General features: G+C 49.6%; 1 protein-coding gene across 4 annotated transcripts in view; it reads left to right on the forward strand.

The window, feature by feature from the left end:
• The first annotated feature begins 12,127 nt into the window (after nucleotides 1-12,127).
• Nucleotides 12,128-25,305, forward strand: part of TMEM44 (transmembrane protein 44) — a 34,173-nt gene continuing 20,995 nt past the window's right edge. For all 4 annotated transcript variants that reach the window (XM_084801729.1, XM_084801730.1, XM_084801732.1 and 1 more), the window contains exons 1-8: nucleotides 12,128-12,345; nucleotides 15,445-15,571; nucleotides 16,874-16,967; nucleotides 18,113-18,276; nucleotides 18,404-18,490; nucleotides 21,364-21,534; nucleotides 22,514-22,669; nucleotides 24,979-25,083. In XM_084801729.1, the coding sequence (XP_084657855.1) occupies nucleotides 12,209-12,345; nucleotides 15,445-15,571; nucleotides 16,874-16,967; nucleotides 18,113-18,276; nucleotides 18,404-18,490; nucleotides 21,364-21,534; nucleotides 22,514-22,669; nucleotides 24,979-25,083 (1,041 nt within the window). In that variant the 5' untranslated portion in view covers nucleotides 12,128-12,208. The remainder of the gene's footprint in view (nucleotides 12,346-15,444; nucleotides 15,572-16,873; nucleotides 16,968-18,112; nucleotides 18,277-18,403; nucleotides 18,491-21,363; nucleotides 21,535-22,513; nucleotides 22,670-24,978; nucleotides 25,084-25,305) is intronic.

A 25,305-nucleotide genomic window follows, 5' to 3' on the forward strand; every position in this document is an offset into this window, starting at 1 on the left:
TGCTATTTTGTTGGTTTAAATAGGTAAGCTGCCATTTGTACACTTTGTTATAATAATTTTAATTTGCCAAAATATGACTAGGGAGGGATGCCTGAAGAAATAGCTCAGGCTTAAGAGCACTAGTTGCTCTTCCAGAGGACCTAGGTGTGGTTTCTAGCATCCACATGGCAGCTCACAACCATCTATAACTCCAGTTTTAGGGGATCCGATGACCTCTTCTGGCCTTGATGGACACTAGGCATACAAGTGGTGCACAGCCATACATGCAGCAAGACACCCATACACATCAATTTTAAAGATGAAGAGAAAGATACTAAAAATAAACTATGACTAGGACTTGAATTAGTTTTCCAGACACATATCTAACATATCCCAGGTGTGGCCGAGGGCCAGCACGGGTGGTTTTGTAAAAGTTCCTGGGCTGGGCTGCTAACATTGCTCAGCAAGTGAAGGTGTTGTCACACAACCTTAGTTTGATCTCTAGAATCTGTATAAAGATGAGAGGACCTCCAACCACCACATGCACACAGGCGAGGCGTGCATGCACACTAATTACAAAAAAAACAAACAAACTTCTGGAGAGCACTGCCTTCGATACTGACATCACCCACAGATGTCACCAGACTCAGGAATGTAAAGGGAGGTAGGCCAGCAGCGAGGCTTTATTTCAGTTGCAGGCTTTTGATAATGTTACAGATGTTTGGGGGAAACAGTAAAATATGCATACCTGCATAATACCTAGTTTTGTAAACTAGGATTCATTAACAACTCTCTCAGTCATGAGTTAAGGCTGTCCTTAACTGACCATGTCAACCTTAGTAATGACATTTAAATCAAAAGCTGACTACAGCAATGAGCCTGTAGGGCGCCCTCTGTTGCTGGCTTAACCATCTGATAGTCACAAAATGATAGTCAGTGCACAGTGCTCTCTCTAGGCAGCATATGTAATACCAACCCATGAAACACTTGGAAGGCTGGGGCACAGGAATGCTGTGAGTTTGAGGTCAGCCTGAGCTAGCAGCCAGGCTAAAACACAAGACTGTCTAAAAAAAAAAAGACAACGATACCACACCCAGGAAAAATGTTATTTTATGGGGAAAAAACGGGTTTTGGAGACAAATTGTCTAGGTTACTTTGAAGAGACAGCATGAGCAAGGCAGCTTAGAGAAGGGAGAGATTGGGGCGTACAGTTTCAGAGAGTGAGTGGGTGAGCATCACGCCTGGGAGCGCAGCAGCAAGCAGGCATGGCCCTGGAATTGAAGCTGAGAGCTTGCATTGAGCCGATGATCACAGAGGCAGAGAGAGCGAACTGGGAATGATGCGGGCTCTAGAAACCTCCAAGCCCACCCGCAGTGGCCAGCTTCTTCTAACAAGGCCACACCTGATCCTCCCTCAACAGTTCTACCCACTGGGGGCCTAGCATTTATATATATGAGCCTGTGGGGACCTTTCTCATTCAAACCACCACTCAGGGTCATCTCCAGGGACCCGAGGAAGCCCAGAGTGAGTGAGATGCATTCTGTTTAGATGGGCACAGCCGTGTCAAGGACCTCAAAGCCTTTCCTAAGCCCTGGAGAAACGGCAAAGGTTTCCCTTCTGGCCCATGTGTAGTGGACAGTGATGTAGAAAATGTTCACAGTAGCTTTCTCCCTCTGAACAGTCCACAGTCTGAAGACTGCTCCCTTACAGCGACCACTCCTCCCGGCCAGCTGAAGCCGTTTCCTTGAAGCAGCCTGCCTGGATGCACGTCCAGGGTGCTGTGGTTTCTCCATCCACCCAACTCCGACTCTTTCTGTGTGTCTATGATGTGTCTATCATTTCTTTACTCCCTCACTGCCCCTGTCACGTGCCCTGAACATACTTCACACTCTGGCGACCTCACCTCAGTCTCCCAAGGCCTGGGTTGACAGGTGTGAGTCACCACACCCAGCGAGAAGCAAATATTTATCAGTCAGCCACCTTGTAGCACGGAAGAAGTCCATAAAGAAACCAAACTCAGAGACCCCCATAACCAGGAGCGAGCACTAGTCTGGCTATAGCCAGATCACATGGGGCCCCCAAGTCCTGAAGGAATTCTAGGCATGAAAATTAAGTGTTATATCAGTGAGCGATGGAGCGTCTGGTCTTCTTCATTTAATGTGTCCATCTGCAGGAAGGAACATACCACTTGAGGCAGTCCACTCTCTAGCCAGGCTTGGCGCTCACTGTGTAGAGGCCCAGGCTGGCCTCAAATTCATGACAATTCTCCTGCCTCGGCCTCCTGAGTACTGGGATCCCACGCATAAGCCACCAGAGCCATCTGTTGTTTAGAAGGAGAACAAGGGCTGACAGGAGAAGCCTAAGCCAGCTGAAAGATGGACAGAAACCAACACTGATGGGCAAAGCCCATGGCTTCTACACCATGCAGTTCGCTGGCGAAACAACCCATGAGTTCAGCGTTTGGAGCTGTGTGACTATAGTGAGTTTTAAAGCATTTTCTCCTCCTACTTAGGTGGGTTAGTTTTATGTCAGCTTAACCAACCAGGTAGAGTCATTTTGGGAGAGGGTACCTCAATTGAGAAAATGCCCCCACCAGATTAGGCAAGCCTGTGGTACATTTTCTTGGAACCGGGTTACTAGGTTCAGTGCCACCCTTGGCCTGTGGGCCTGGATGCTATTCAAAAGAGGGAAAAAGAAAAAAAAAAATAGCAGGCTGAGCAAGACATAAGAAGCACTCCTCTCGGGAGGCAGAGGCAGGCGAATCGCTGTGAGTTCAAGGCCAGCCTGGTCTACAAAGTGAATCCAGGACCGCCAAGGCTACACAGAGAAACCCTGTCTCTAAAAACAAAACAAAACAAAAGAAGCACTCCTCCAAGGCTTCAGTTCCTGCCTCCAGGTTCCTGGCCTGACTTCTTTTGATGATGGGATGGGATGTGGAAGTGTAAGCGAAATAAATCTTTTCTTCCCCAAGTTGCTTTGGTGTTTTATGACAGCAATAGAAACCCTGACTAAGGGGCTGGAGAGATGGCTCAGGGGTTAAGAGCATCATCTGCTCTTCTTCCAAAGGTCCTGAGTTCAATTCCCAGCAACTTCATGGTGGTTCACAACCATCTATAATAAGATCTGGTGCCCTCTTCTGTCATGCAAGTGTACATGCAGGCAGAACACTGTATACATAATACGTAAATAAATCTTTAAAAAAAGAAAGAAAGAAAGAAAGAAAGAAAGAAAGAAAGAAAGAAAGAAAGAAAGAAACCCTGACTAAGATGCTACTCATCCCAGCTCCCGCCTCCTTGCCTTAAGCAACCATTAGTCTGGTTCATCTACGCCGTGTGTGGTTTTTCTGTTCTGGGCACTTCATCTAAACGGAAGTTGGTAAGGTTAAGGGCTAGTACCTCAGCTTCCCTGTCACACAGTGGGTTCATTCTACATGTTCTTCAAAGCCTGCTAGTGAGCCAGGCGGTGGTGGCGCACACCTTTAGTCCCAGCACTTGGGACGCACGGGCAGGCAGATCTCTATGAGTTCAAGGCCAGCCTGGTCTACAGATCGAGTTCACCTCATTAGTCACCCTTCGAGGCTTTTCTCCTTTCCCATCACCCCCCTTCACCCCCTCTGCTTTCTGTACTTGTCTCCAACAGTAGAGAAACTGAGCTTAAGCCCTTTTTGCTTGGAGTCTGAGGAGCCTGAACTAGGGCACCCTGAGAGGGGAATTCTCACATTGACCTTTGATTCTGTACTGAATGTGTCGTTAACTTTTCGTGGATGCTCTGATGCCCGTCCATGTGGAGGTTTCCAGAATAGCTCTATGGATCAGTTGTTATCGTTATCACGTTCCAACATTTTATGAATGGTCACCCGCTATACATCTGTCATCTGTTTACTCTCAGGAAATTAAAAGAAAGTTAAGGTTCTTCCCAAGAAGCCACTAGTTACATATGGTTTTTTTTCTTGGGGGAGAGAGAATAAACTGGGAAAATTGTCAACAAGCCAGATATCTGCTAAGGGATACATTGCTTTAGCAGGTTTGCCTCTTTTTGGGGTTTAGAAGTGAAGTAAATCATTCAAAAAAGTTCACTCAATATCCACTTGCATGTGTTGTGTTCAGCGTTCTTCTTTTTCTTTCTTTCTTTCTTTTTTAACATAGTGCTTTATTTTCTTTCTTTCTTTTTTAAAAAGATTTATTTATTTATTTATTTATTTATTTATTTATTATGTATAAATTACACCTGCAGGCCAGAAAAGGACATCAGATCACACTATAGATGGCTGGGAGCCTCTATGTGGTTGTTGGGAATTGAACTCAGGACCTCTGAAAGAGTTCTTAACCTCTGAGCCATCTCTCCAGCCTCCTGGAAAGCGGTTTTTCAAAACACAAAACAAAACCAGAGCTTCTGACTTAACTTCAAGAAGTTGCTGTCGTCTCTCCAACTGAACTGGGCCAGCAGTTTATATTTCCTTGGGTGCTTAGTGATCAGAGTTAAGAGAGTGGAACTGCCATTTCAGGGAGATAAAAAGAGAGATTCCAGTACGCGAGATGACTGTTTCAGCCTCAGCTTCCCAAGTGCTGGGATCATAGGCAGGAGCCATCTTTTGTTGTTGTTGTTGTTGTTGTTGTTGTTGTTGTTTGTTTGTTTGCTTGTTTTGTTTTTTTCGAGATAAGGTTTCTCTGTGTAGCCTTTGGCTCTCTTGGAACTCACTCTGTGGACTAGGCTGGCCTGGAACTCACAGAGATCTGCCTACCTCTGCCTCCTGAGTGCTGGGAGTAAAGATGTTGCCTCCAAGAGGCCCAGCATGGGCCATCTTATTTGATAAAACACTGAGTTCTTAAAAAAAAGAAGTTTAGTCCATAGTTATATTTTTTTAAAAATTAAGGGAAAAGAGAGGCAAGTTCTTAAATTTTATTCTGCGCTTAAACTAATTTATTGTTTACATTGGCATACAAAGTCTCAATGTGGCCTTCTCACACTTATAAATCATTACATTTTTTCCCATGCTCCCCCTCCCGTCACTCTCTGGGAAGCTCTTGTGAAGCTGGTGTGAAGACTGAGGTTGACACAGTCACTACCAAGAGCACAGATCCAGGGCGAGTTTATCAGTGGAAGCTGAAACCAAAGATCCTAAGGAACATGAGTAGGGTGGTTGTAATTGATTATTTTTTACATTTATTCGGTGTGTGTATTGGACGGGGGTTTGGGGTGAGTACGCATACCATGTTGAACTTGTGGAGGTCAAAGGACGACTTGAAGTCAGTTCTTGCTTTCTACCACATGGGACATGAGGACTGAACTCAAATCATCAGGACTGGTGTTAAGCGCCTTTCCCCACCGGGCCATCTCACCAGCCCTTGTGCGTTTTCAACTATTACCGGGAAAAAGTGGCAGTGCCTGATGAGTGTGCCTGTTACACAGAGTGACAAGACCTCACACTGTCACTGTCTATTGTCACAAACATGTCTGGACTTACCAGGCCCACTTTGAAACCATTAAACAGTCCAGCCTTGGGATACAACACAAGAGACCTGGAATAAAGCACGCACAACCCAGTTACTGAATCTTGTCCTAGGACAGCCATGCACTATAAAAACAATTGAGCAAACTCTCATGTGGACTGCATAGGAGATGACACTGTAGTACATATGGGATGGAAGTGGCTAGAACACTCTAGGTAGCCCAGGATGGCCTCAAACTTGTGGTGATCCTCTTGCCTCAGCCTCCCATGTGAGTCCTGAACCCATAGAATATTCATAAAGTGGGAGAGAAAGGGGGTGCCCTTGGAGACACACAAGGTTAACTCTTGAGGTCAAGTGCCATGATGGTCATAATTTCAAGTGGTTTAGAGAGAGATAAAGAACAAACGTGGTAAAGTATTAACAATTGGCAATGCTAGCTGATATTCTCTTGCCTTTTTTAAATATTACAAAAAAATTTTAAAAAGAGAGTGCAGGCTTTTGTCTTTTAAAAATCTACTTAATTTTGAGGGGTTTTTTTTTTTGTTTTTTGGGTTTGTTTGTTTGTTTTCTTTTTTAGTTTTTCAGGACAGGGTTTCTCTGTGTAACCTTGCCTGTCCTAGAACTCTTTTTGTAGACCAGGCTGGCCTCAAACTCACAGAGATCCACCTGCCTCTGCCTCCTGAGTGCTGGGATTAAAGATGTGCGCCACCACACCCGGCCTAATTTGGGGTTCTTTAACGCCTCTACATCGCTTCTAACCCACCTACCCTAGATAGGAGGGAAAGAAGGTTCATAGGGACAGGAGAAGCAGATCATTTTTAGACTCAGTTCCTTGAGGCAATTCCACAAGACCCCTTAAACAGCAAACCATAAAATTGGCAAAAGCAGCAGCAACTGCAGCAGCCAGAACCGGAACCCTGAATAATTCTCTCTAATAGCGTCTCAAAGTGAAGCAATGAACAGCCAAGTGATGTGAAGTTATGCAAAAATAATTGATCTTTGTTGTTTGGACTACTTATACTCTCCCCTAGTCCATAAAGGATACAGCTGGCAAAGACCATGCCCCAGCACGAGGCAGTTCCCTTTCTAGGGGACAAACATCACATGCCTTCACACAAGTCTGTTTCACCTCCCACACTGGGGATCAAAACAAAAACATGCTTACACCCACTACAAGAGAGAAAACATAAAAGGATATAGTAAACTGCCTGACGAACTCGGGAGCCATCTTTAAAAGTAGAAGTATACCAGAAAGCCTAGTGTGGTGGTATTAATCTCAAAGTTGGGAGGATAAAGACCATGAACCCACGTCATTATGGCCAAACTAATTAAAGCAAGTGTTTTCATTCAGGTACATCAGCTGCCGACCCCTAAGGCGGGCTTCAAGAGGTCAGCATTGGATGTGAGGAAGACAAGGCTTTTTATAGCTCGGGGCTAGGGGGTTTCCAAATGGCGGAGTTAGGGGCAAAATGGAGTTATAGGGGCAGAACGTTAAGCTTAACGAGTTAGTCTTCCCTGAAACAAAGACATGACTGCAAGGTGGGCATAGCAAGGTAGTCACAGGTGGTCATATAACCGTTTGACGCAAAGGAAGGGTGCAAAATGGTTAGAAACAACTTTCTGACACGTACAAAAACAAACAAACAAACAAACAAATGTGCTGTTTCCTGGAACAGACGGGACAGAAGAATTCGTAGTAAAAGTTACAAGTGGGGCATAGCCCAATCCTTGAGAAACAGGTTTCAATCATAAGCAGGGACATGCCTAATTTGCCTCTACTATAAGATGGCTTTTTAAGCCCAAGGTGGAGCCAGGCTGGTTCTTCAGTGGCTCAAATCTGAAATGCCAGCACTTGGGAGATCGAGGCAGGAAGATCACAAATCCAAGTCCTTGTCTCTGAAAAATGACAACGTAGAAACACTGGAAGTGTATTGCTTCCAGTGGCCGGTTTCTCTCAAGCTGGGAACAGACCAGTGCGGAGTGTTTTGGGCTTGCCCTGACTGTTCGCAAAGGGCTGTTTGCAAGCCACAGCCCTTCCTCTCTCTGGCCTTACTTTTGTGAGAGGCCATCAGGAAAGCGGGTGCCACGGCACTGAGCCACCACCAAAAGGAAAGCTCCGGCAGGACGCCCCGGGCAAGGCCCTTCCTTCTTCACAGGACAATGCCTGAGGCCGCACTGCCACTGCCAGCAGGAAATGCCTGGGAGGCACGAGGTGGCCCACTGCCCAGGAGGACAAGAACTTCAGGGATCTGGGAAGGTTTTCTTTTCAGCAGAGTCTGAACTGTGGCCAAAAACCAAGGTCTAACCTTGTGGGCTGCTGCAGGACTCTGAGTGGCCTGGAAAAGGAAGCTGGGGCGGGGCCGGGGGGGGGGGGGCTGGGACTCTGGGAGGAACTTCCGGGGAGGGACAGGGTTATAATGCTGTTGGTCGGAGGTGTTCTCCTTGAGGGACAGCCTGACCTTCTCCTGGCTGCAGGCTGTCATTCTTTTTCTTTCTTTCTTTCTTTCTTTCTTTCTTTCTTTCTTTCTTTCTTTCTTTCTTTCTTTCTTTCTTTCTTTCTTTCTTTCTTCGAGACAGGGTTTCTCTGTGTAACCTTGACTGTCCTGGACTCGCTTTGTAGACCAGCCTGGCCTCGAACTCACAGCGATCCACCTGCCTCTGCCTCCCGAGTGCTGGGATTAAAGGTGTGTGCCACCACGCCCGGCCAGGATGTCATTCTTGTTTCATTTCCCCCTGGAAATCCCGGGACCTCCGCTGTTTCTCAAGAGGCCGTCCCCTCCCTGTTTCAAAGAGAGCCTTTTCCAGGGGGTGCTGCTGGGACGCCAGGCCAAAAGCATGAGATGTGCCACCGGTGTTCTTCCTTACTATGGTGTTTTAACCTCAGCTGACACCAAGTGCTGGGACTTTGGGAGGGAAAGGCAAGAGTCTGACTTTTGACCAGTTCAATAAGACACGAGTTGGAACTAGCGAGGAGAGAGCTGAGCGCGAGCGTCTAACAGAATGAGAGGTCGGTAACACAGCCGAATGAGACAAACAAGGCAATGCAACCAGCTCGGGTTCAATCAGGGGGAAACAGAAAGCCTGTGCAACAAAAAGATGAGGAGCAGTTACAAACCCACGCTGAGCCCTACCACACAGAAGAACCCAGCAAGGTGCCCACACTACACTCAGTGCAGAAGCAGGAAGATCCCTGCTAATTACAGGGTGCATATGGGATTGTAGGCCAGCCTGGGCTACATAGTAGTAACACCTTAGCTCAAAAACAAGCAAAAAGTAAGCTTGGGTGCATTGGAGTACATCTTTATGTGTTCGTTTGTTTTGTTTTGTTTTGTTTTGTTTTTGAGACAGGGTTTCTCTGTGTGGCCTTGACTGTCCTGGAAATCAAGAGAGGTGACTGCCTCTGCCTTTGGAGTGCTGGGATTAAAGCTGTGTGCCACTAACACAGAGCCAAGTGCAGCATCTTTAATCACAACACTGGAGGCAGAGACCGGCAGATCTCTGTGAGCTCAAGGCCAGCCTGATCTACATATCAAGTTCTAGGTTAGCTACATAGTGAGAGCCGGGCAAGAAGAAGAAGAAGAGGAAGAAGAAGAAGAAGAAGAAGAAGAAGAAGAAGAAGAAGAAGAAGAAGAAGAAGAAGAAGAAGAAGAAGAAGAAGAAGAAGAAGGGAGAAGGAGAAGAAGACGAGGTGGAGGAAGAAGAGGAAGAAACTTGGAGAGGAAGTCTGACACAGCGTGGTGGCATACACCTTTAATCCCAGCACTCACAATTAAAGAGGCAGGCAGATTGCTGTGAGTTCGAGGCCAGCCTGGTCTACAAAGCGAGTCTAGGACAGTCAAGGCTACACAGAGAAACCCTGTCTTGAAAAACCAAAATAAATAAATAGAGGTGAACACTTAGGAGACAGGAACAGAGATAGCCCAAGGCAGGCTAGGTGGGGACCAAAGAGCTGAGCCTTGGGTCTCCCTCCCATCAGCTGACAGCTTTCTTCACTGTCTTTGAGTCTGCCTCCTTAGGATGATAAGATTGACTTCCACCGTTGGCATGTGTCGCTGCCCGAACTACAGGGTTTCTAGTGTCACAGGAACACTAAGGCAGGTGCCATCACCTCACTTTTAAGTGGGAGCATTTGTGAGGTTCAGTTCTCTGCTCCAAGTCTGGGCTACAGGGAGCAGAGGGTGAGTTCCAGTCCATGATGGAAGGTCCACAGCCATGTGGTGACAACTGGGAGTGTGTGCACATGCATACGTGTGCGTGTATGCGTGTGTGTGTGTGTGTGTGTGTGTGTGTGTGTGTGTGTGTGCTCATGTAATGAATTCAAGTGCGGAGCTCAGAAGACAACAGATGAGGTCAGTTCTCACCCTCCATCAGATGGGTCCAGGGATTGAACTCAGGTCTTCAGACTTGGCAGCAAACACTTTCACTCTCTTTTTGAAGTTTTTGAGGATTTTTTTAAAAAGACTTATTTTATGTATTTGAGTGCTCTCTCTGCATGTATACCTGCAGGCCAGAAGACAGCATTAGATCACATTACAGATGGTTGTAAGCCACCATGAGGTGCTGGGAATTGAACTCGGGACCTCTGGAAGAACAGTCGGTGCTCTTAACCACTGAGCCATCTCTTCAGCTCTCAAGTTTTTTTGAGATAGTGTTTCACTTGGCTATCCTGGAACTTACTCTGTAGTCCAGGCTGGCTTTGAAATCACAGAGATCTGCCTTCCTCTGCCTCCCAAGTGCTGGGACTAAAGGCGTGCACCACCATCTCCTGGCACTCCTTTCTTTCTTTTTCTTCTTCTCTTTTCCTTTCCTCTTCCTTCTCCTCCGCTTCCTTCTTCTTCTTCTTCTTTTTTTTTTTTTTTTTTTTGGTTTTTTTGAGACAAGATGTCTTTGTGTAGCCTTGGCTGTCCTAGACTCACTTTGTAGACCAGGCTGGCCTGGAACACACAAAGATCCGCCTGCCTCTGCCTCAAGTGCTGGGATTAAAGGCGTGCACCACCACTGCTTGGCTTCTATAGATTTATTCCAACAGCTTTAGCACAATAACTGGGCAAGTACGATTTAAATTAATTTTTAAGCTAGTCTGGCGAGTTCCCAGCTGCATTCCCCGAGTTGCTTGCCAATATGTCGTCCTGTCTGGGCTGGATCTTCCTCCATCAAAACCACAACCTCGTTCTCCATCTTTTTCCTTCTCTCACTTCTCCCACCTGGCCTGGTGGTTGCTTCCTGAGACCCCAAGCCGGGAACTGAAGCTCCGCCTACCTTTTTTCATTCTGCCTAGTAATTGGCTGTCAGCAACTTTATTTTAGCCAATCGGAGAATATGTGATAATGTACTCATCTGGAGTGCAACGAGATCTTGGGGGCCAGTGTTAGCTAGTTAGCATCCGAATACACAGCACCACCAGACCATCCGCAACAGATTAGGAACCAAGAGCACAAGGTGTTCCTTTCTTAGTGCCTGATGTGACAGCCACACGAGGAGGGGTCCCAGTTTACAAAGACAACGGATGGAGGATGTCTGGCATCCCCAGAGAAGCTGAGGGAAGAGCACCTGCAGGCCAGCACCTAAGGAAGCCACACAGAAATGTGTTTGGTTGGTTGGTTGGCTAATTGGTGTCCCGAGACACAGATGTAGCCGAGGCTAGCCCTTAAGTCTTGGATTATAAAATATGTAATTTTGTTTCTCACAGGGACGTCCAAGATCAAGGCAGCTAACAAGAGTGATGTTTGGTAAAAGCCTGCTCCCTAGGTCATGACTGTTAACTGCCTTGATGTGTCCTCTGTGCTCGTGACCTTGTCACCTTAAAGACTGCCTTGTGATCCCACCAAATTGGTGGCTATGTTTCCTTCCTTCCTTTCTTGATTCCTTCCTTTCTCCCAGGCCCCCCCTCCCCCATCCCCTTCACAGGAAAGGGTTTCTCCGTGTAGCCCTGGCTATCCTGGAACTTGCTCTGTAGACCAGGCTAGCCTCTAACCTGGAGATCATCCTGCCTCTGCCTCCCAAGGCGAGCGCAGCCAGGCCTAGCTTTGTGATTAAGTTTCAATATACGGACTTGGAGGCGGCAAGAACATTCAGACCACAGCGACTTTTCATTTAGTCCTGGCAGTAGCCATCACTGCGGATGATGCCGTAATTCCAACACCGAGGAGGCTGAGGCAGGAGGTCTTTGAGTTCGAGGCTAGCCTGGCCTACACAGTGAGCTCCAGGATAGCCTGGGCCATGTGGCAAAAACCCTGCCTCAAAAGTGAAGCGCAGTCACGCTGTACTTAAACTTATTGAAATCAAAGACAATTTGAAAATAGTCTAATGGTTTGCTTTAAAGAAAAACACCCGTTTGCCTGAATTGCGTGGCTCCCTGGCTGGATGGGAGCAGCACATTGTAAAATTAACCCCTTCCTGGCTGGATCTAGGGAGACTGGGTGGTGCAAGGCGTGCCCTTGACAGCTTTAGCAGAGGGAAAGGAGGAGGCGAAGTATGCCCCTCTCCGTCCCTCACCCCATCTTTCTGTGTTGCACCTTTTCAACCAGGGACTGCGCGCCTCGGGGTTCCCCCCACCCCTGAAGAGCGCTTGGCAGCGTCAGAGTATTGTCTGGCTTGGGAACCCAGCGGAACCCTCAGAGGGACCCGTTGCTGGCGGGGTCCTCCTTTGTGCGGCGGCCTCTCGCGGATCCACCGCTAGGGGGCAGCGTGCGCCCCCGCAGACCCCGACAATAGGCGAGGTTGGGGAACCGTGCGGTCCAGGAACTTTCCCTGGAGTCTCCGGGAGGCTCGGCTAGGCCATGGAGGAGGCGGCTAGCGCTGCACCCCCTCTCTGGAACTGGGACTACCTGGACCGCTGTTTCGCCCGCCGCCGTGTCTGCATCTCCTTCGGCCTGTGGATCTGCGCCGCCTGCTGCTGGATCGCCGCCCACGCGCTGTAATGGGGCCGGGACCCGCGCGAGGGGTGGCGGGTCACCCGCGGGGGAGATTGGGCGCCACTCGCCTGTACTTCTCTAGGAAAGCAAGGGGAAGGGACCCAAAGGGGGCGTTCAGGTGGCAGCTCAAGTCCGGGTTCGGATCTGACATTTCTCTGTGGACTCAAGTAGAGTCCTTTCTGGATTCGGAGCACCGGAGAGCTGGGCTGTGAGCCGGCAGCAGGAAGCTGGGTGGTGCAGTGGATGCGGTTAAGATTGGCCTCTATTGTCAGCCTTTTCCTGCTTGCGAGCCGTGTGAGGGGAGCAAGGTGTAAGCCTTTGGTTCTCTTGTGAATGAGGATATGCCTCATAAAATGAATGTGAGGATTAAATGAGGCATGGCAGGCAAAGGACTTAATACGTGCTCATTAAACACCACTACTTCTCTGGCTCTGCCAAGCCACCCTTTGGGAACCTAGCAGCAAGTCCCTTGATGCTTTCTACTTTTAATTTATAGAAAGCTGAGAAAAAGCATGGCGGTGGTGATCTGATTCTGGGTGCAATTTTGCTTTTGTCTGTCTGGCGTGGTTTGACCAGGTAATCCCCGTAGCCTGGGTTCCGAGAGTGAAGCCTCTAGGTCTTTAGCCACCCTGTGCCCACACAGAGAAACCCAGAGACAGTTTCCAGGGTGGTGCCACCCAAGTGTACCCAGGCAGGAGAAAGGGTGCAACATCCCTTTATCCCCACGACAGCATCTGGCTCAGCTTAATGTTCCCAGACTTTCCAAAGCGATTCAGAGAGTCTGCAGGGCCTACTGCCTAGGGATCGGAGTCCAGTAAAGACACTGTGGGTTGCGTTTCTTCATGCCCTTGGTCCCTGCCTGGCCCACTCCCTAAGGGAGGCTCTGCTGCCGTTTTCAAATGAGGAGCCTGCTCACTGAGTGGGGTCATAATCCTGCCTGTCCTGTCACACAGATAGGCTTCAAAGATTAAGCCCGAGTTAGAGAGTGCCAAGTAAGAGGGTTCTGCGTGCGTCATCTCCCTTGTGGTAGCATTGTCGCCTTTGTTCCTCAGCCAACTCTATGCTGCCAACACTGTAGGCACGCTTGCCCCTGGACCAAGGCTTACAGGGGTTAACCGATGCCCTGAGGATGCCTGGGTGCACCGGCTTGAGAGTAGGGCGTCTGTCTTTCACCCTGACTGAGGATAGACATGCCCCTCTGTTCTCAGGACTCCATCACCCCTGAACCTCTCTCCCTGTGTCTGTCTGCAGAGAATGGATCTTCCATGGTGTGTGTGTGTGGGGGGGCTAGGTTGAGGTTAGTCGGGGAGTCCTGGCATCTGAGGGCTTGGAGGACATGACTGAGAGAGCAGCAGGGCATGGGACAAAGCCGCTGGCACAAAGCCAGAGGCCTGCCACCCGCTCATATCGTCGCCCCAAGCTGCAATTCCTCCTCTCTCAGACGCAAAGGTTGAAATTAAAGTGTTGCTAATTGGAGTCCAAATCTCTTCACTCCTGACCCTGCATTGGAGCTTTTGTTTTTGTTGTTGTTGTTTTGTTTTGTTTCTTGAGACAGGGTTTCTCTGTGTAGCCTTAGCTGTCCTGGACTCATTTTGTAGACCAGGCTGGCCTCGAACTCACAGTGATCCAGCTGCCTCTGCCTCCTGAGTCCTGGGATTAAAGGCTGATCAGGAGCACTCTGAGCTTCAGGCTTGGGGCTGGAAGACGTGGAAATGTTTATAGGATGGTGGGTAACAGCCTTCCTTCCATACCTGGGATCCTTGGGGCTGATGCTTAGAGCCTAATCTTACGGAATGACCACCACCTTGTCTGTCTGAGTGAGTGAAGCCAAAGCTGCTTCATTCAGCCCATTTCTCTCTCTTAAAAAAAAAAAAAAAGCAAGGAGGGCTGGAGAGATGGCTCAAAGGTTAAGAGCACTGGCTGCTCTTCTAGAAGTCCTGAGTTCAATTCCCAGCAACCACATGGTGGCTCACAACCATCTATAATGTGAACTGGTGCCCTCTTCTGGCATGCAGGTGTGCACTGTATGCATAACAAACAAATAAATAAATAAGTAAATAAATAAATCAAGCTTTTTAAAAAACCCGTAGGGAGGCAGGGCGGTGGTGGCGCATGCCTTTAATCCCAGCACTTGGGAGGCAGAGGTAGGTGGATCATTGTGAGTTTGAGACCAGCCTGGTCTACAAAGTGAGTCCAGGACAGCCAAGGCTACACAGAGAAACTCTGTCTAGAAAAACAAAACAAAAAAACAAAAACAGTAGGGAGTTATCTAAAACTCAGTGTGGTGGAGATGGCATTGGCTGTATTGCCACAGAGGCTCTGGCCTCTTGAGTCTGCCCTGCCTTCTGTATGACCCAAGTGTGCGAAGCTGGGGAGAGTGTTTATAGAGAGGAAAAACTCAGCATTTTGGAGACCAAGGGAGAGAGGACCCAGAGCACAGAGCTGTCCTCCAGTTTTGTTTTCCATGGGCTATGAATGTGCTTAAATTGCTCAGCTGGCGGAGGCTGCCGCCCCCCTGCACAGATGGAGTAGATGGATTTCACTCTGATTTCAAAGAAATAGATCACCTCTTAAATCCAGGCAATTACTGCTATAGTTAGCGGCGGTGCTAGGCTGACTTTAGAACCGTCTCCCTCTCGGAAAAATAAAGCCCAGCAGCTGGCTGGTAAGGGAGGGGAGGGGGCATTACATTGACCCTGCCTGATTTGGGAGAGCGAAAAGAAAAGAGCCCCTATCTTTTCTTAAAGGACCTACTATGTACTTCATGTCTCCCCTTCCCCACGTGCTAGGATTACAGGTGTTTCAAAGCATGCTGAGGCTTGTAAGAATCTAGCCAGCTGCTCTCCCCGCCTTGTAGAAGAGGACAATGTCACTTGAGCGCCAGTTCCCGGCTGCGCCTTGTGGCTATTCTGGTCTTTTCTTTTTTTTTTTTTTCCTGGTCTTTTCTTTCTCACTTGTAAACTAAACCCGGAAATGTGTGCTCCACCTGCAAGGGACTGTGCTTGATAGAACAGAGATCACAGCTGCCTTTTCTAGGTGTCTCCTCTGGTCTAGCCTCACGCTCACCACCCCTGTGTTCTGTCCACCCCCCTGTCACCTAGGATTCTCTACCTGAGATGCACAAAGAAACGTGGCCGGAACCAGTCCCCACTGTGCGCCGCCTTCTGCCTCCTGACCAGTCTGTGTGACACCGTGGGGGCGATTCTGGCCAGACAGCTCACGATCCAGGTACGTCCAGGGCGAGCATGCCTTCTGTCGTCCACTGCAGTCAGGGAAGCCTCTCTCCTTCCTCAGCCTGTACCTTGTCCATTCCTGCCTTCTCGGGCACTCCTTCTCTCAATGCCCACATGGCTCACTATTGCCTCCTTCAAGCATTTGTTCAAACTCACCTTCTGCAGCCAGGCTACCCAGGCCTGCGGAGATGTTCCAGTGGGTAAGAGTACACACTGCTCCACCAGAGGCTGAGAGCTTGCTTCCCAGTCAGACAGCCTCAGCTCCAGGGAATCCCACGACTTCTCCGAGTGTACCCATACACATGTGGCATGCGCACACACATAAAAAATAAAATAAGGTATGCCCTCCCCTGTTTGCAATTGTAACCCATCTCCTCCACACATGCTCTAAGCTCCCTTCTCCTGCTCTGTTTTTTCTTCATTAATTTTTGGGCTGGAGAGATGGCTCAGTGTTTAAGAGCGCCACCTGCTCTTCCCAGAGGTCCCGAATTCAATTCCCAGCAACCATGTGGTGACTCACAACCATCTATAATGAGATCTGGTGCCCTCTTCTGCAGATAAAGCACTCATATGCAATACATAAAATAAATAAATCTTAATTTTCTATTACTGTGACAAAACACCGCGGGCAAGGCAACATATAAAAGAAACCATTATGAATTAGGCTTATGTTTTTAGAGGGTGAGAGTTCATTATGGCGGAGCAAAGGCGTGGTGGCAGAAACAGCTGAGAGCTCACCTCTTGATCAGCAAGCAGGAGGCAGAGAGGGACACTGGGGAGGGCATCAGGTCTTTTGAAACACAAAGACCCACGCCCAGTGATACAGCTCCTCCAACAAGGCCACACCTCCTAATCCTTCCCAAACAGTTCCACCAGCTGGGGACCAAGTGTTCAAACATAAGAGCCCATGGGAGGCCGCTCTCATGCAAGCCGCTACAGTGCATTACTCTCATGAGGAAACGATTTGGAAGGACAGGGACTCCCTGCTGTTCTATCGCTTAACAGTACTATCAGCTCACAGTAGATGCTCAACAAATAGGCCTTATCGCTCCTGTTTGCAGAGCTGAGACTTGGCAAGCGCAGCAGAGGGTGATGTGGGATTTGGTGCATGGAAAAGCAGTTTCTAGTTTCCCCCCAAGAGTAAGCCCTCAGATAAAGATTTCTAACCCTAAACACACATCCCAAAGATTTTTTTTTTAAAGCCCGGCTGCAAGGAACTTGTGATTTTGGCCTTTCTGGCCACCCAGGCAGAGATAAAGGCAGGCAGCCTAGTGGTCCTGTCTCCTCTTTCTTCCAGGTGTTCACCGGGGCCTACCTAGCAGCTGTTGACTTCGTGAACTTTATGTCCGTTCTCTTCCCTGTCTGTGGATCCAAATCCAAGCCGAAGTCTGGTGAGTGTGCGTCTGCGGCCATCCCTGAATGATGACAGGACTCTCCCCCTCCCCCCCCCATATCATAGGACGGCTTCAGGAGCGGATGAGTTAATACACAAATGAGTTAATGCCAAGGATCTTGCCTCTGTTGTTTCATCCATCCATGCACTCGGTGCCTATTCCTGAGCCACATCCTGCAAGACAAAGGCAAAAGAATGAGGTCCCTGCACTCAGCCACATGGGGAAGATGGAGCCCTAAATAGTTACCATAGCTGGCCCTTGGGAGAGAGACTCACAGGGAGAGCTAAACTTCAGAGATAGGAAAGCACGTGACACCAGGCCGGGTGGCACAGGCAAGCAGACAAGAATCAGCCAAGTCCAGGAGCTTCAGGGGATGGTGTGCAAGGCTCAGCTACATAATTTCTGGAAATGAATAGCAGAAACAGACGAGGGTGACCTCTGTAAGAGCAGGGCTGGAGGGGACCGGGAAGGGCTGAGTATGCAGCATTTGGGGTTCCTGAGAAGAGAGTAGGTTTTTAGACTCTTGCCCAAAAGCAGAATGGGTCCTGTAACATGCCCTCAACCCAGCTCATGTAGCTCAGAACAGAAGTAGGGTTTTTTTTGTTTTGTTTTGTTGTTTTGGTTTTCCAAGACAGGGTCTCTCTGTGTAGCCTTGGCTGTCTCGGAACTCACTCTGTAGACCAGGCTGGCCTTGAACTCAGAGATCTGCCTGCCTCTGCCTCCCAAGTGCTGGGATTAAAGGTGTGTGCCACCACACCTGGCTTGTTTGTTTGTTTGTTTTAATGCTTAAAAGAGTGTATGTCCTGTGTTCCAAGGAAACCTGCAAGGATATCCTCTCTCGCTGCTGTCTCTCCTGCTTACAGAGCAGGTGGCTTGACACTCAGTCACTTATCTGGGCCGGTGACAGAAATGGCTGGAACACAGTCATTGATGAGTGTGAGTCTACGAGAGGACCTACTGTCTGCATATTAGCATTTTTTTCAAAAGTCCTTCCAGGAAGATGAGTAGCAGCCGCTGTGGGTAGGAGGCAGGCAGGGACTTGACTTCAGGGATTTTGAGGGGGTCAAGACATGAGAGCAGATAGAAGCTGGACGGCGCCAGCTCCTCCCTGGAGCATCATGGGGGTCTGGTGTTTCCTGTAGGTGGGAACAGCAGGGAGAGGAGGAGACGGCATCTCAGAGCCAACGTGTTTGCCCTGGCTCTGCCGCTGAGCCTGGGTCCCAGCTGGGCAATCTGGGCTTCTGTCCCTAAGGCTTCGGCTCCAGTCCGAGGGCCACAGCGGAGGCTGCTGGGAGACCTTCTGCAGGTATGAATATGTGAAGATATGGGGTGGACGTACTCGGTGCCCTGGGAGAGGGTGAGGGTTCATACCCACACATGAAGGAACCTTCTAAAAGTAGAAGAGATTGTATCAGGTCTGTTGCTCCTTGCAGGAAAACCCAGAAGTCTTCGGCTACCTGCTGGGTGGCATCGCTGCCTTCGGCTCCTGGGCATCCCGGATCCCTCCGTTCTCCAATATTGTGAGACTGGGATGGGGATGGGGCATCTTGGGGGCATCGGGAGATCCTGGAGGTGTGATGTCCCAGTGTGGGGCACATGTGTGCTTACATTTTTCTGAGGAGACAGTGTATGACAGCAATGAGGTGTGTGTGTGTGTGTGTGTGTGTGTGTGTGTGTGTGTGTGTGTGTGTGTGTGTGTATGAAGGGCCGTGGATGAACAATGGAGTCCTGAGACCTACAGGAACCTTCCAGGAAGGCTGGGGTGTTTCTCCCTGCTTCCTATAACCAAGGGAAAGACCGGGAAAAGGTCCCGGGGGGGGGGGGGGGACAAACTAGAGTCTCACAGGCCAATAAGAAAGGCATGGAAGTCCAACACAGCTACCAGCATCTCATTAGCAGGTATTTCCAAATGTCTGGGCTGAGGGAAGACTTACCAGCCAGGCCTGTTGAGGCCAAACAGGGCTTGTCCCTGGGGAGCTCTCAGTCCCGTGGAAGATACAGATAGTGCAGTGGGGGGTTTCTTTGCTTCCCGAACAGTGGAAACAAGTGCTTGGGCTGGGAAGCAGGAAAGAAGGCCCCTGTGGCAGGAGGGAGGAAGAACAGAAGCCATAATAGGACCAGGCTACAGGAGGTCTTTTATAGTGAGGCGAACGTGATAGCCACTACACTACAGAAACTAGCTAGAGGTCTTTCGTAGTGGCTCAGAAAGGCACATGGCACCAGAGAAGGCAGAAGCTAAGGAAGGAAGGGCTGTGTGTATGTGAGAGAGCACAGAAAAGCTATCATACGGGACAGCGCCCGAGTGAGCGTTGGGATCGGTGTAGAAACTGCCCTGGTGGGTTTTCTCTGGAGAAGAGTGCTGTAGTGTGCTCCTGCCTCGGTGACAGGACCCACACCAGCCCTGACACCGGAAAGTGAAATGGGCCTGTCAGTTAGCCTGAGGAGACCCACTTTCCCAGGAGCACCATGCTTTAGTAGCAGGTCCAGAAGTGCAGGATCAGGGAGGTAGGTGACTGTGCCGTGAGGCCCTGACATCCTGGAGTCCTGTCTCCAGACTAATGGAGGAGGCAGAGTTCCCTGGTCTGGCTGCAGCAGCCTGTGGGTGAGTCTCCAGGATGGGCCTGGGGCATCACGTGGCAAGGAGACCATCCAGGGAGCAAGGACAGTACCCTGACTGCCTGTTCTAGTTCCCCGGGGGCCTGCAGCAGGGTGGCCAGGCTGGGGAACTCACAGGCCCTCCAGGGCACTGAGAAGCTTCCCGTGTGCTGTGGGGACCGTGCAACAGGACATCATCACTCTCAAGCTCTGGGGCCGGGGACCAGACCCACCCTCACTTTCAGGAACTCCGCAGTGAGGGGCTTCACTCAGTCTCTCTGTTCTCTGGCTCTCAGCAGTTGGTGGCCAGAGCAATGGCCGGGAATAAAGCTAGCTGAGATCCAGGGCATCTGTGGCATTCCTGACAGGTTTTTGTTTGTGCCAGGCTGAGCATTTGATTCAGGGTGGGGCCTCACAAGTACGAGGCAATCAATCGTTACCACACAGCTACATCCCCAGCCCATCTGAGCGTTCTTTGGGGAGTTAAAACAAAAATGAGAGAAAATCAGCCAAAATACACTTTTCTCCTGAAATTTGTTCCATTCCTTAGCCAACACCTAATATTTCTAAATACCAAAACTTAGCAAACAGATTGAAAAGAAGAGATTAGACATGTTTTATACTTGCATATATGTAAACTTAAATATATATTGTTTAGTTTAGTAATCCCCTTGTGTATGCATATATATGTATATATGAAGTGACTTAAAAATATTTATTAATTGGAGGGTTGGACACACAGAACATATATACCACATCTCCAGTGTTATGATCAGGGGACAACTTCCAGGGGTCGCTTTTTTCTTTCAGTTTCTTTTCTTTTTTTAAAAAAAGATTTATTTATATATTATATGAATGCCATCATGTGGTTGCTGGGAATTGAACTCTGTACCTCTGGAAGAATAGACAGTGCTCTTAACTACTGAGCCACCTCTCCAGCCCCTTGCTTCTTTCTTCCTACCATGTGGGTCCCAGGGGTTGAGTTGTCAACAGCAGGTGTCTTTACCCACTGAGCCATCTTACTGGCCCTGAAGTGACCTTACATCTACAGAGGCTGCTTATATATATATTGCTTATGTTCCTTTTTGCAGGCCAGTGTCTCCATTGTTTGTTCTCGCAAAGTGTCCCCTTGGCTCCACAGTTTCCAGAATGTCATCTCTCGTTTCCTTGATCTCTCTGTTTGGTGTGGTTCCACAGCGAAAACCTGAACAGTGACTTTTTTTTTTTTTTTAAGATTTATTTATTTATTATGTAGACAGTGTTCTGCCTGCATGTACACCTTCAGGCCAGCAGAGGGCACCAGATTTCATTGTAGATGGTTGTGAGCCACCGTGTGGTTGCTGGGAATTGAACTCCGGGACCTTTGAAAGAGCTGGCAGTGCTCTTAACCTCTGAGCCGAAAGGACAGTGGCTCCTTTTAACTCCGCCTCCCTCATCTTCCCCAGCTGGCATTCCCCAGTTCCCACCCACTGTCAGGAGGTGGCTTTGGAATGGGAGGACCACTGGTTGGCCTCGCAGGAGCATTCTGAATGTGTAAAGTCTCGCATCTCTCCATGTCAGAGGGATGTGCCAGGTGTGATGGGGTCCAGGAGGGAGCCCCTGCTCCATAGGGTGGGACAGTAAGAAAAGGTTTCCAGTGTTAAGATTAAGCCAGTTCTGAGGAGTTTGCCAGGCAAAAGTTGTAGCTGGACGCCTAGCAGGAGGGATGTCCTTTGTAAGTGGCCACTTAGAGAGGGCTTACCATATGCCACCGAAAGATCCAGTGTCTTCCTACCCAGCCCCTCCTCTCTCTGCACAGTGTCGGGGGAAGTCGCTCTCCTACATCCACCTGTGGACTCGGTTCCTGTCAGCTCTGGCTGGCCTCCTCTACGCCTCCGCTATCGTGGCCCATGACCGGCAGCCTGAATATCTCCTCCAGGCCACACCTTGGTTCCTCATTTCACTGGGCCGGGCTGCGCTGGACCTCGCTGTATCCGCCCAGGCCCAGTGACTGGGGGCGGGGGAGGGGAAGGGGCGGGGCAGGGGCGGGGGAGGTGAGGAGGGCCGGTGAGGCGGCACTAGATTGGCGACAGCCAGGGCTCTATCCTACCTCCCACCTGCCCTGCCCTTCTTTGGTCTTTCCCGGTAGCACGCTGGCGCAGCAGGCCAGCAGTTTGTAGCCTGGGACATTCAGGCGCCATGGCTGAGATCTAAGGTGTGTTACTTTGTCAGTTCAAAACCAACTCTCTGAAATAGCAAGCAAGTGGGAAAGCTCTGAGCCTGGGGCCGGGGGGGGGGGGGGGGGAGGGCTTCAAGGGTCAAATGGCCAAGCTCCAGGCTCAATTCTGTATCCTACCAGACATCTCCCAATAGAGCCTGCCCTCCCGGTGAAGGAGCCTGTTTCTGTTTTCCTGCCAGGCCGTTCTCTCGGTTTTCTGAGAGGGCTCTACAGGCCGGCCTGTCACACAGGCTCATTCCGCCCTCCCATCTATTCTGTTTGGCTGGTGTGGAGATTAGAGCTGACAGTGATGCCTACTTGGCTCCTGGGGGCCCCAGAGGCACTGCCTGATGTGCTGTCACCGGGGTGACCTTGCACTAGGGTTTCAAGGGCAAGTAAAGCTGAGCTGATAACTCGGGGGGGGGGGGGAGGGGCAAGGGGAGAGGAGGCTGTTGGAGGTGATGACAGCTTCTGGATGTGACCCTGCCATGGTGGTGGTGGTGGTGGTGGGAGGGTGGCTATAAATGACCCAGAACCCAAGTGCTGGGATTAAAGGCATGCGCCACCACCGCCCGGCATACTGAGACAAATTCTCAGTACACAGCCTAGGCTGGCCTTGGAAGTTCTGGGATGACGGGTGCGTAGCACCACCACATCTGGCACAGCTCCCATGGCAGAGGTGCGAAGAGCGCCACCTGGAGGCCGAAACTCTCCACTTGCACTTCCATATACCTTAACTTCCACATCTCAGATCATCTTTCTGTCCTGTGTGATAAAGAGCAGGATGAGACGGGCCTTCGGATTCGCTGCGGAAGCCAGAGAGAGCGCCGACACACAAGCCCTCTTGACCTGTGCAGAGAAGGAAGAAGAAAACCTGGAGGCCAGGACTGAGGACAAGGTCTCTCTGGTGGGTTCGCTGGCTAGGTGCACAGAGGCAGGAAGTACTGGGGACAGGGAGGGACTTCTGGAAATCTTTCCATACTTGGTCTCTTAAACACTGTTTTGTTTTGTTTTTTAATCCCCAAAGGTCACGTGATCCCAAATACACTGGGATCCTCCATTTTTCCAGCTTTAAGAATTCTTTTAGATTTTGTTTGTTTGTTTTTGTCATTTTGTTTTGTTTTGTTTTTGCTTTTTCAAAACAGAGTCTCTCTGTGTGGCCTTGGCTGCCCTGGACTCCCTCTGTAGACCAGGCTGGCCTCGAACTCACAGCGATCTGCCTGCCTCTGCCTCTCAAGTGCTGGGACTAAAGGCGAGTGCCACCTGGCATGGCTGAATGTCTTACTTTTAAACCAATGCGGGCTTTCCACTCTCAGTCCATAAAGGCGCTCTTCCGCTTTTCTGCTTTTCTTTGCCATCCTCACCACCTCCTGACAGCTCCAGAGCCATCAGCAGGCTGAATGTCCATTCCTGCCTTTGCACATCTGTGTGACCCTGTGTCTGGAAAATTGTCCCAGGTCACGAGGACCTGTTTGTGTCTGAGGCCACTGCAGTGTAGCTCTCACTGTTTGGAGGCTGGTCTTGCTAAGCGCTCAGCTGAGGAAGTGCCGCTCGTGAACACACCTGACACTTACCCAGCTGTGACCACCTCTAGTGAGGGTCGATATGGCAGAGACAAGTGTATCCTTTGTTTTTCAGGGCAGGGGATAGAATCCTGGGCCTAGGGCCCACCAGACAAGTGCTGTCACTGCAGTGCAACCCAGCCTCTTGTCTTACTTGCTTGATCCAAATTGGTGACTTCTATGACTAACCAGAACTGACTCTAGTTTTGTTTTGTTTTGTTTTGTTTTTGACACAGGGTCTCTCTGTGTTAGCCTTGGCTATCCTGGACCCGCTTTGTAGACCAGGCTGGCCTTGAACTTACAGCGATCCACCTGCCTCTGCCTCCCAAGTGCTGGGATTAAAGGCGTGAGGCATCACAACCTGCTCAGAACTGACTCTGTCGTCCTCAGAAGACATTCCTACAATGGTGTCCCCTGCTCCTGGGCTCTTCCGCACTTCAGGCCCCTCTCAGAGAGGGCACACATGAAAGGAGGCTGGAAGTCCTTTGTTGAAAGGACTGGGAAAGGGGGAAAGAGGCGGTCAGTGAACAAGAAAAAGTAAGATTGCTCCCCAGAACATTCTAGGATCAACAATGTAGCCTGAGCTGACAAAATAGAAGGGACCAGAATGGATTGTTTAGGGCCTTGGATCTGAGTTTACAGGAAAGCCCCCTGGAGGGGGTGGGGCTTATTTTCTTCACTCTAGCCAGCAACTAGGGTAAAATTGTGCCTCACTGGGGAGCTTGAGGTACAGAGGTCTGTGGGACTCTGGGCAGGCAGTGAGAAGCCTTTGGGTGTCTGTCATGATCCTTGTAGATGTGTCCAACATCCACAAAGTTCACACTTGAAAATCAAACAATTAAAAAAAAACTTACCAATGTTTTAAGTAAGGTAACAGTCCTGTGTTAGGCTTTGTTCATAGTTATTGTTGGCTGTGCCTGGCTGGCACGCTGTGGATTGGACACATCAGCTGATGGCAAACGTCCTCAAAGTGCAGTCCCTGGACCAGATTTCCCTTCTATAAAACCAAGGGTGGCTTCTAGCAAGCTTTTCCCAAGCTCTCACCCAAGTCAGAACCACTGCTTTGATTCAGACTTTACCCCAGGTCTGCTGGGGTGGCTCCCACATTCTGACCACATGAAGGCCTTTGGGACTCTGCTTTTTCTGAGGTGTGTGTGTGTGTGAGGGGGTGTCTCACTGTGTGACTCTGAGCAGGCATTGAAAAGCCTTCGGGTATCTTCCATGGTCCTCATAGGTGTGTCCAACTTTTTTGTTTTCTGGTTTTTAGTTTTTTGTTTTGGTTTTTCGAGACAGGATTTCTCTGTGTATCCTCCTTGGCTGTCCTGGACTCACACTGTAGGCCAGGCTGGCCTCAAACTCACAGGGATCCACCTGTCTCTGCCTCCCGAGTGCTGGGATTAAAGGCGTGCACCACCACTGCCCAGCATGTGTCCAACATTTTGACTGGCTGGCCTAGCACCCACTGTGTGAATCAGGCTGGTCTCGAACTCACAGGGATCCACCTGCCTCTGCCTCCTGAGTTCAGGATTAAAGGCGTGGGCCACCACATCTGGCTTAAGGGTTCTTTTGAATAAGATCAGACCTTCCTTTTACAAAGTGCCTCCTCCTGGCTTTAAATTTTTCTCCTTCTTTCCTCTCGGTTTCCATTTCAAAGAACTCAGATTGGGTACCTCTCACCAGCCTGTCGCACTGCAAGCCCCTGAGGACGATGACAGCCATCAGCCGCTACATGGAGCTGACCATTGAGCCTGTGCAGCAGGTGAGTGCCTCTGGGTGCCGAGAGGACAGCCTGGCAGGCTTCCTGGAGGAGGTGGTGCTTCCACTGTTGGGATCCATTTAGAGTTCTCCAGAGTTGCAGGGGAGAGGGGTCCGTAAGAGGGAACATTGTTTTCTCTGTTCTCTTAGCAACCAAGGTGAGGGCTGTGGATCAAACTGATAGGAAGGAAAGAAAGAAACCTTTGAGTTACCTCTGCATGGGTGT

Source organism: Acomys minous (genome assembly GCF_964271855.1).
Source record: "Acomys minous genome assembly, chromosome: 11".
NCBI lineage: Eukaryota > Metazoa > Chordata > Mammalia > Rodentia > Muridae > Acomys > Acomys minous.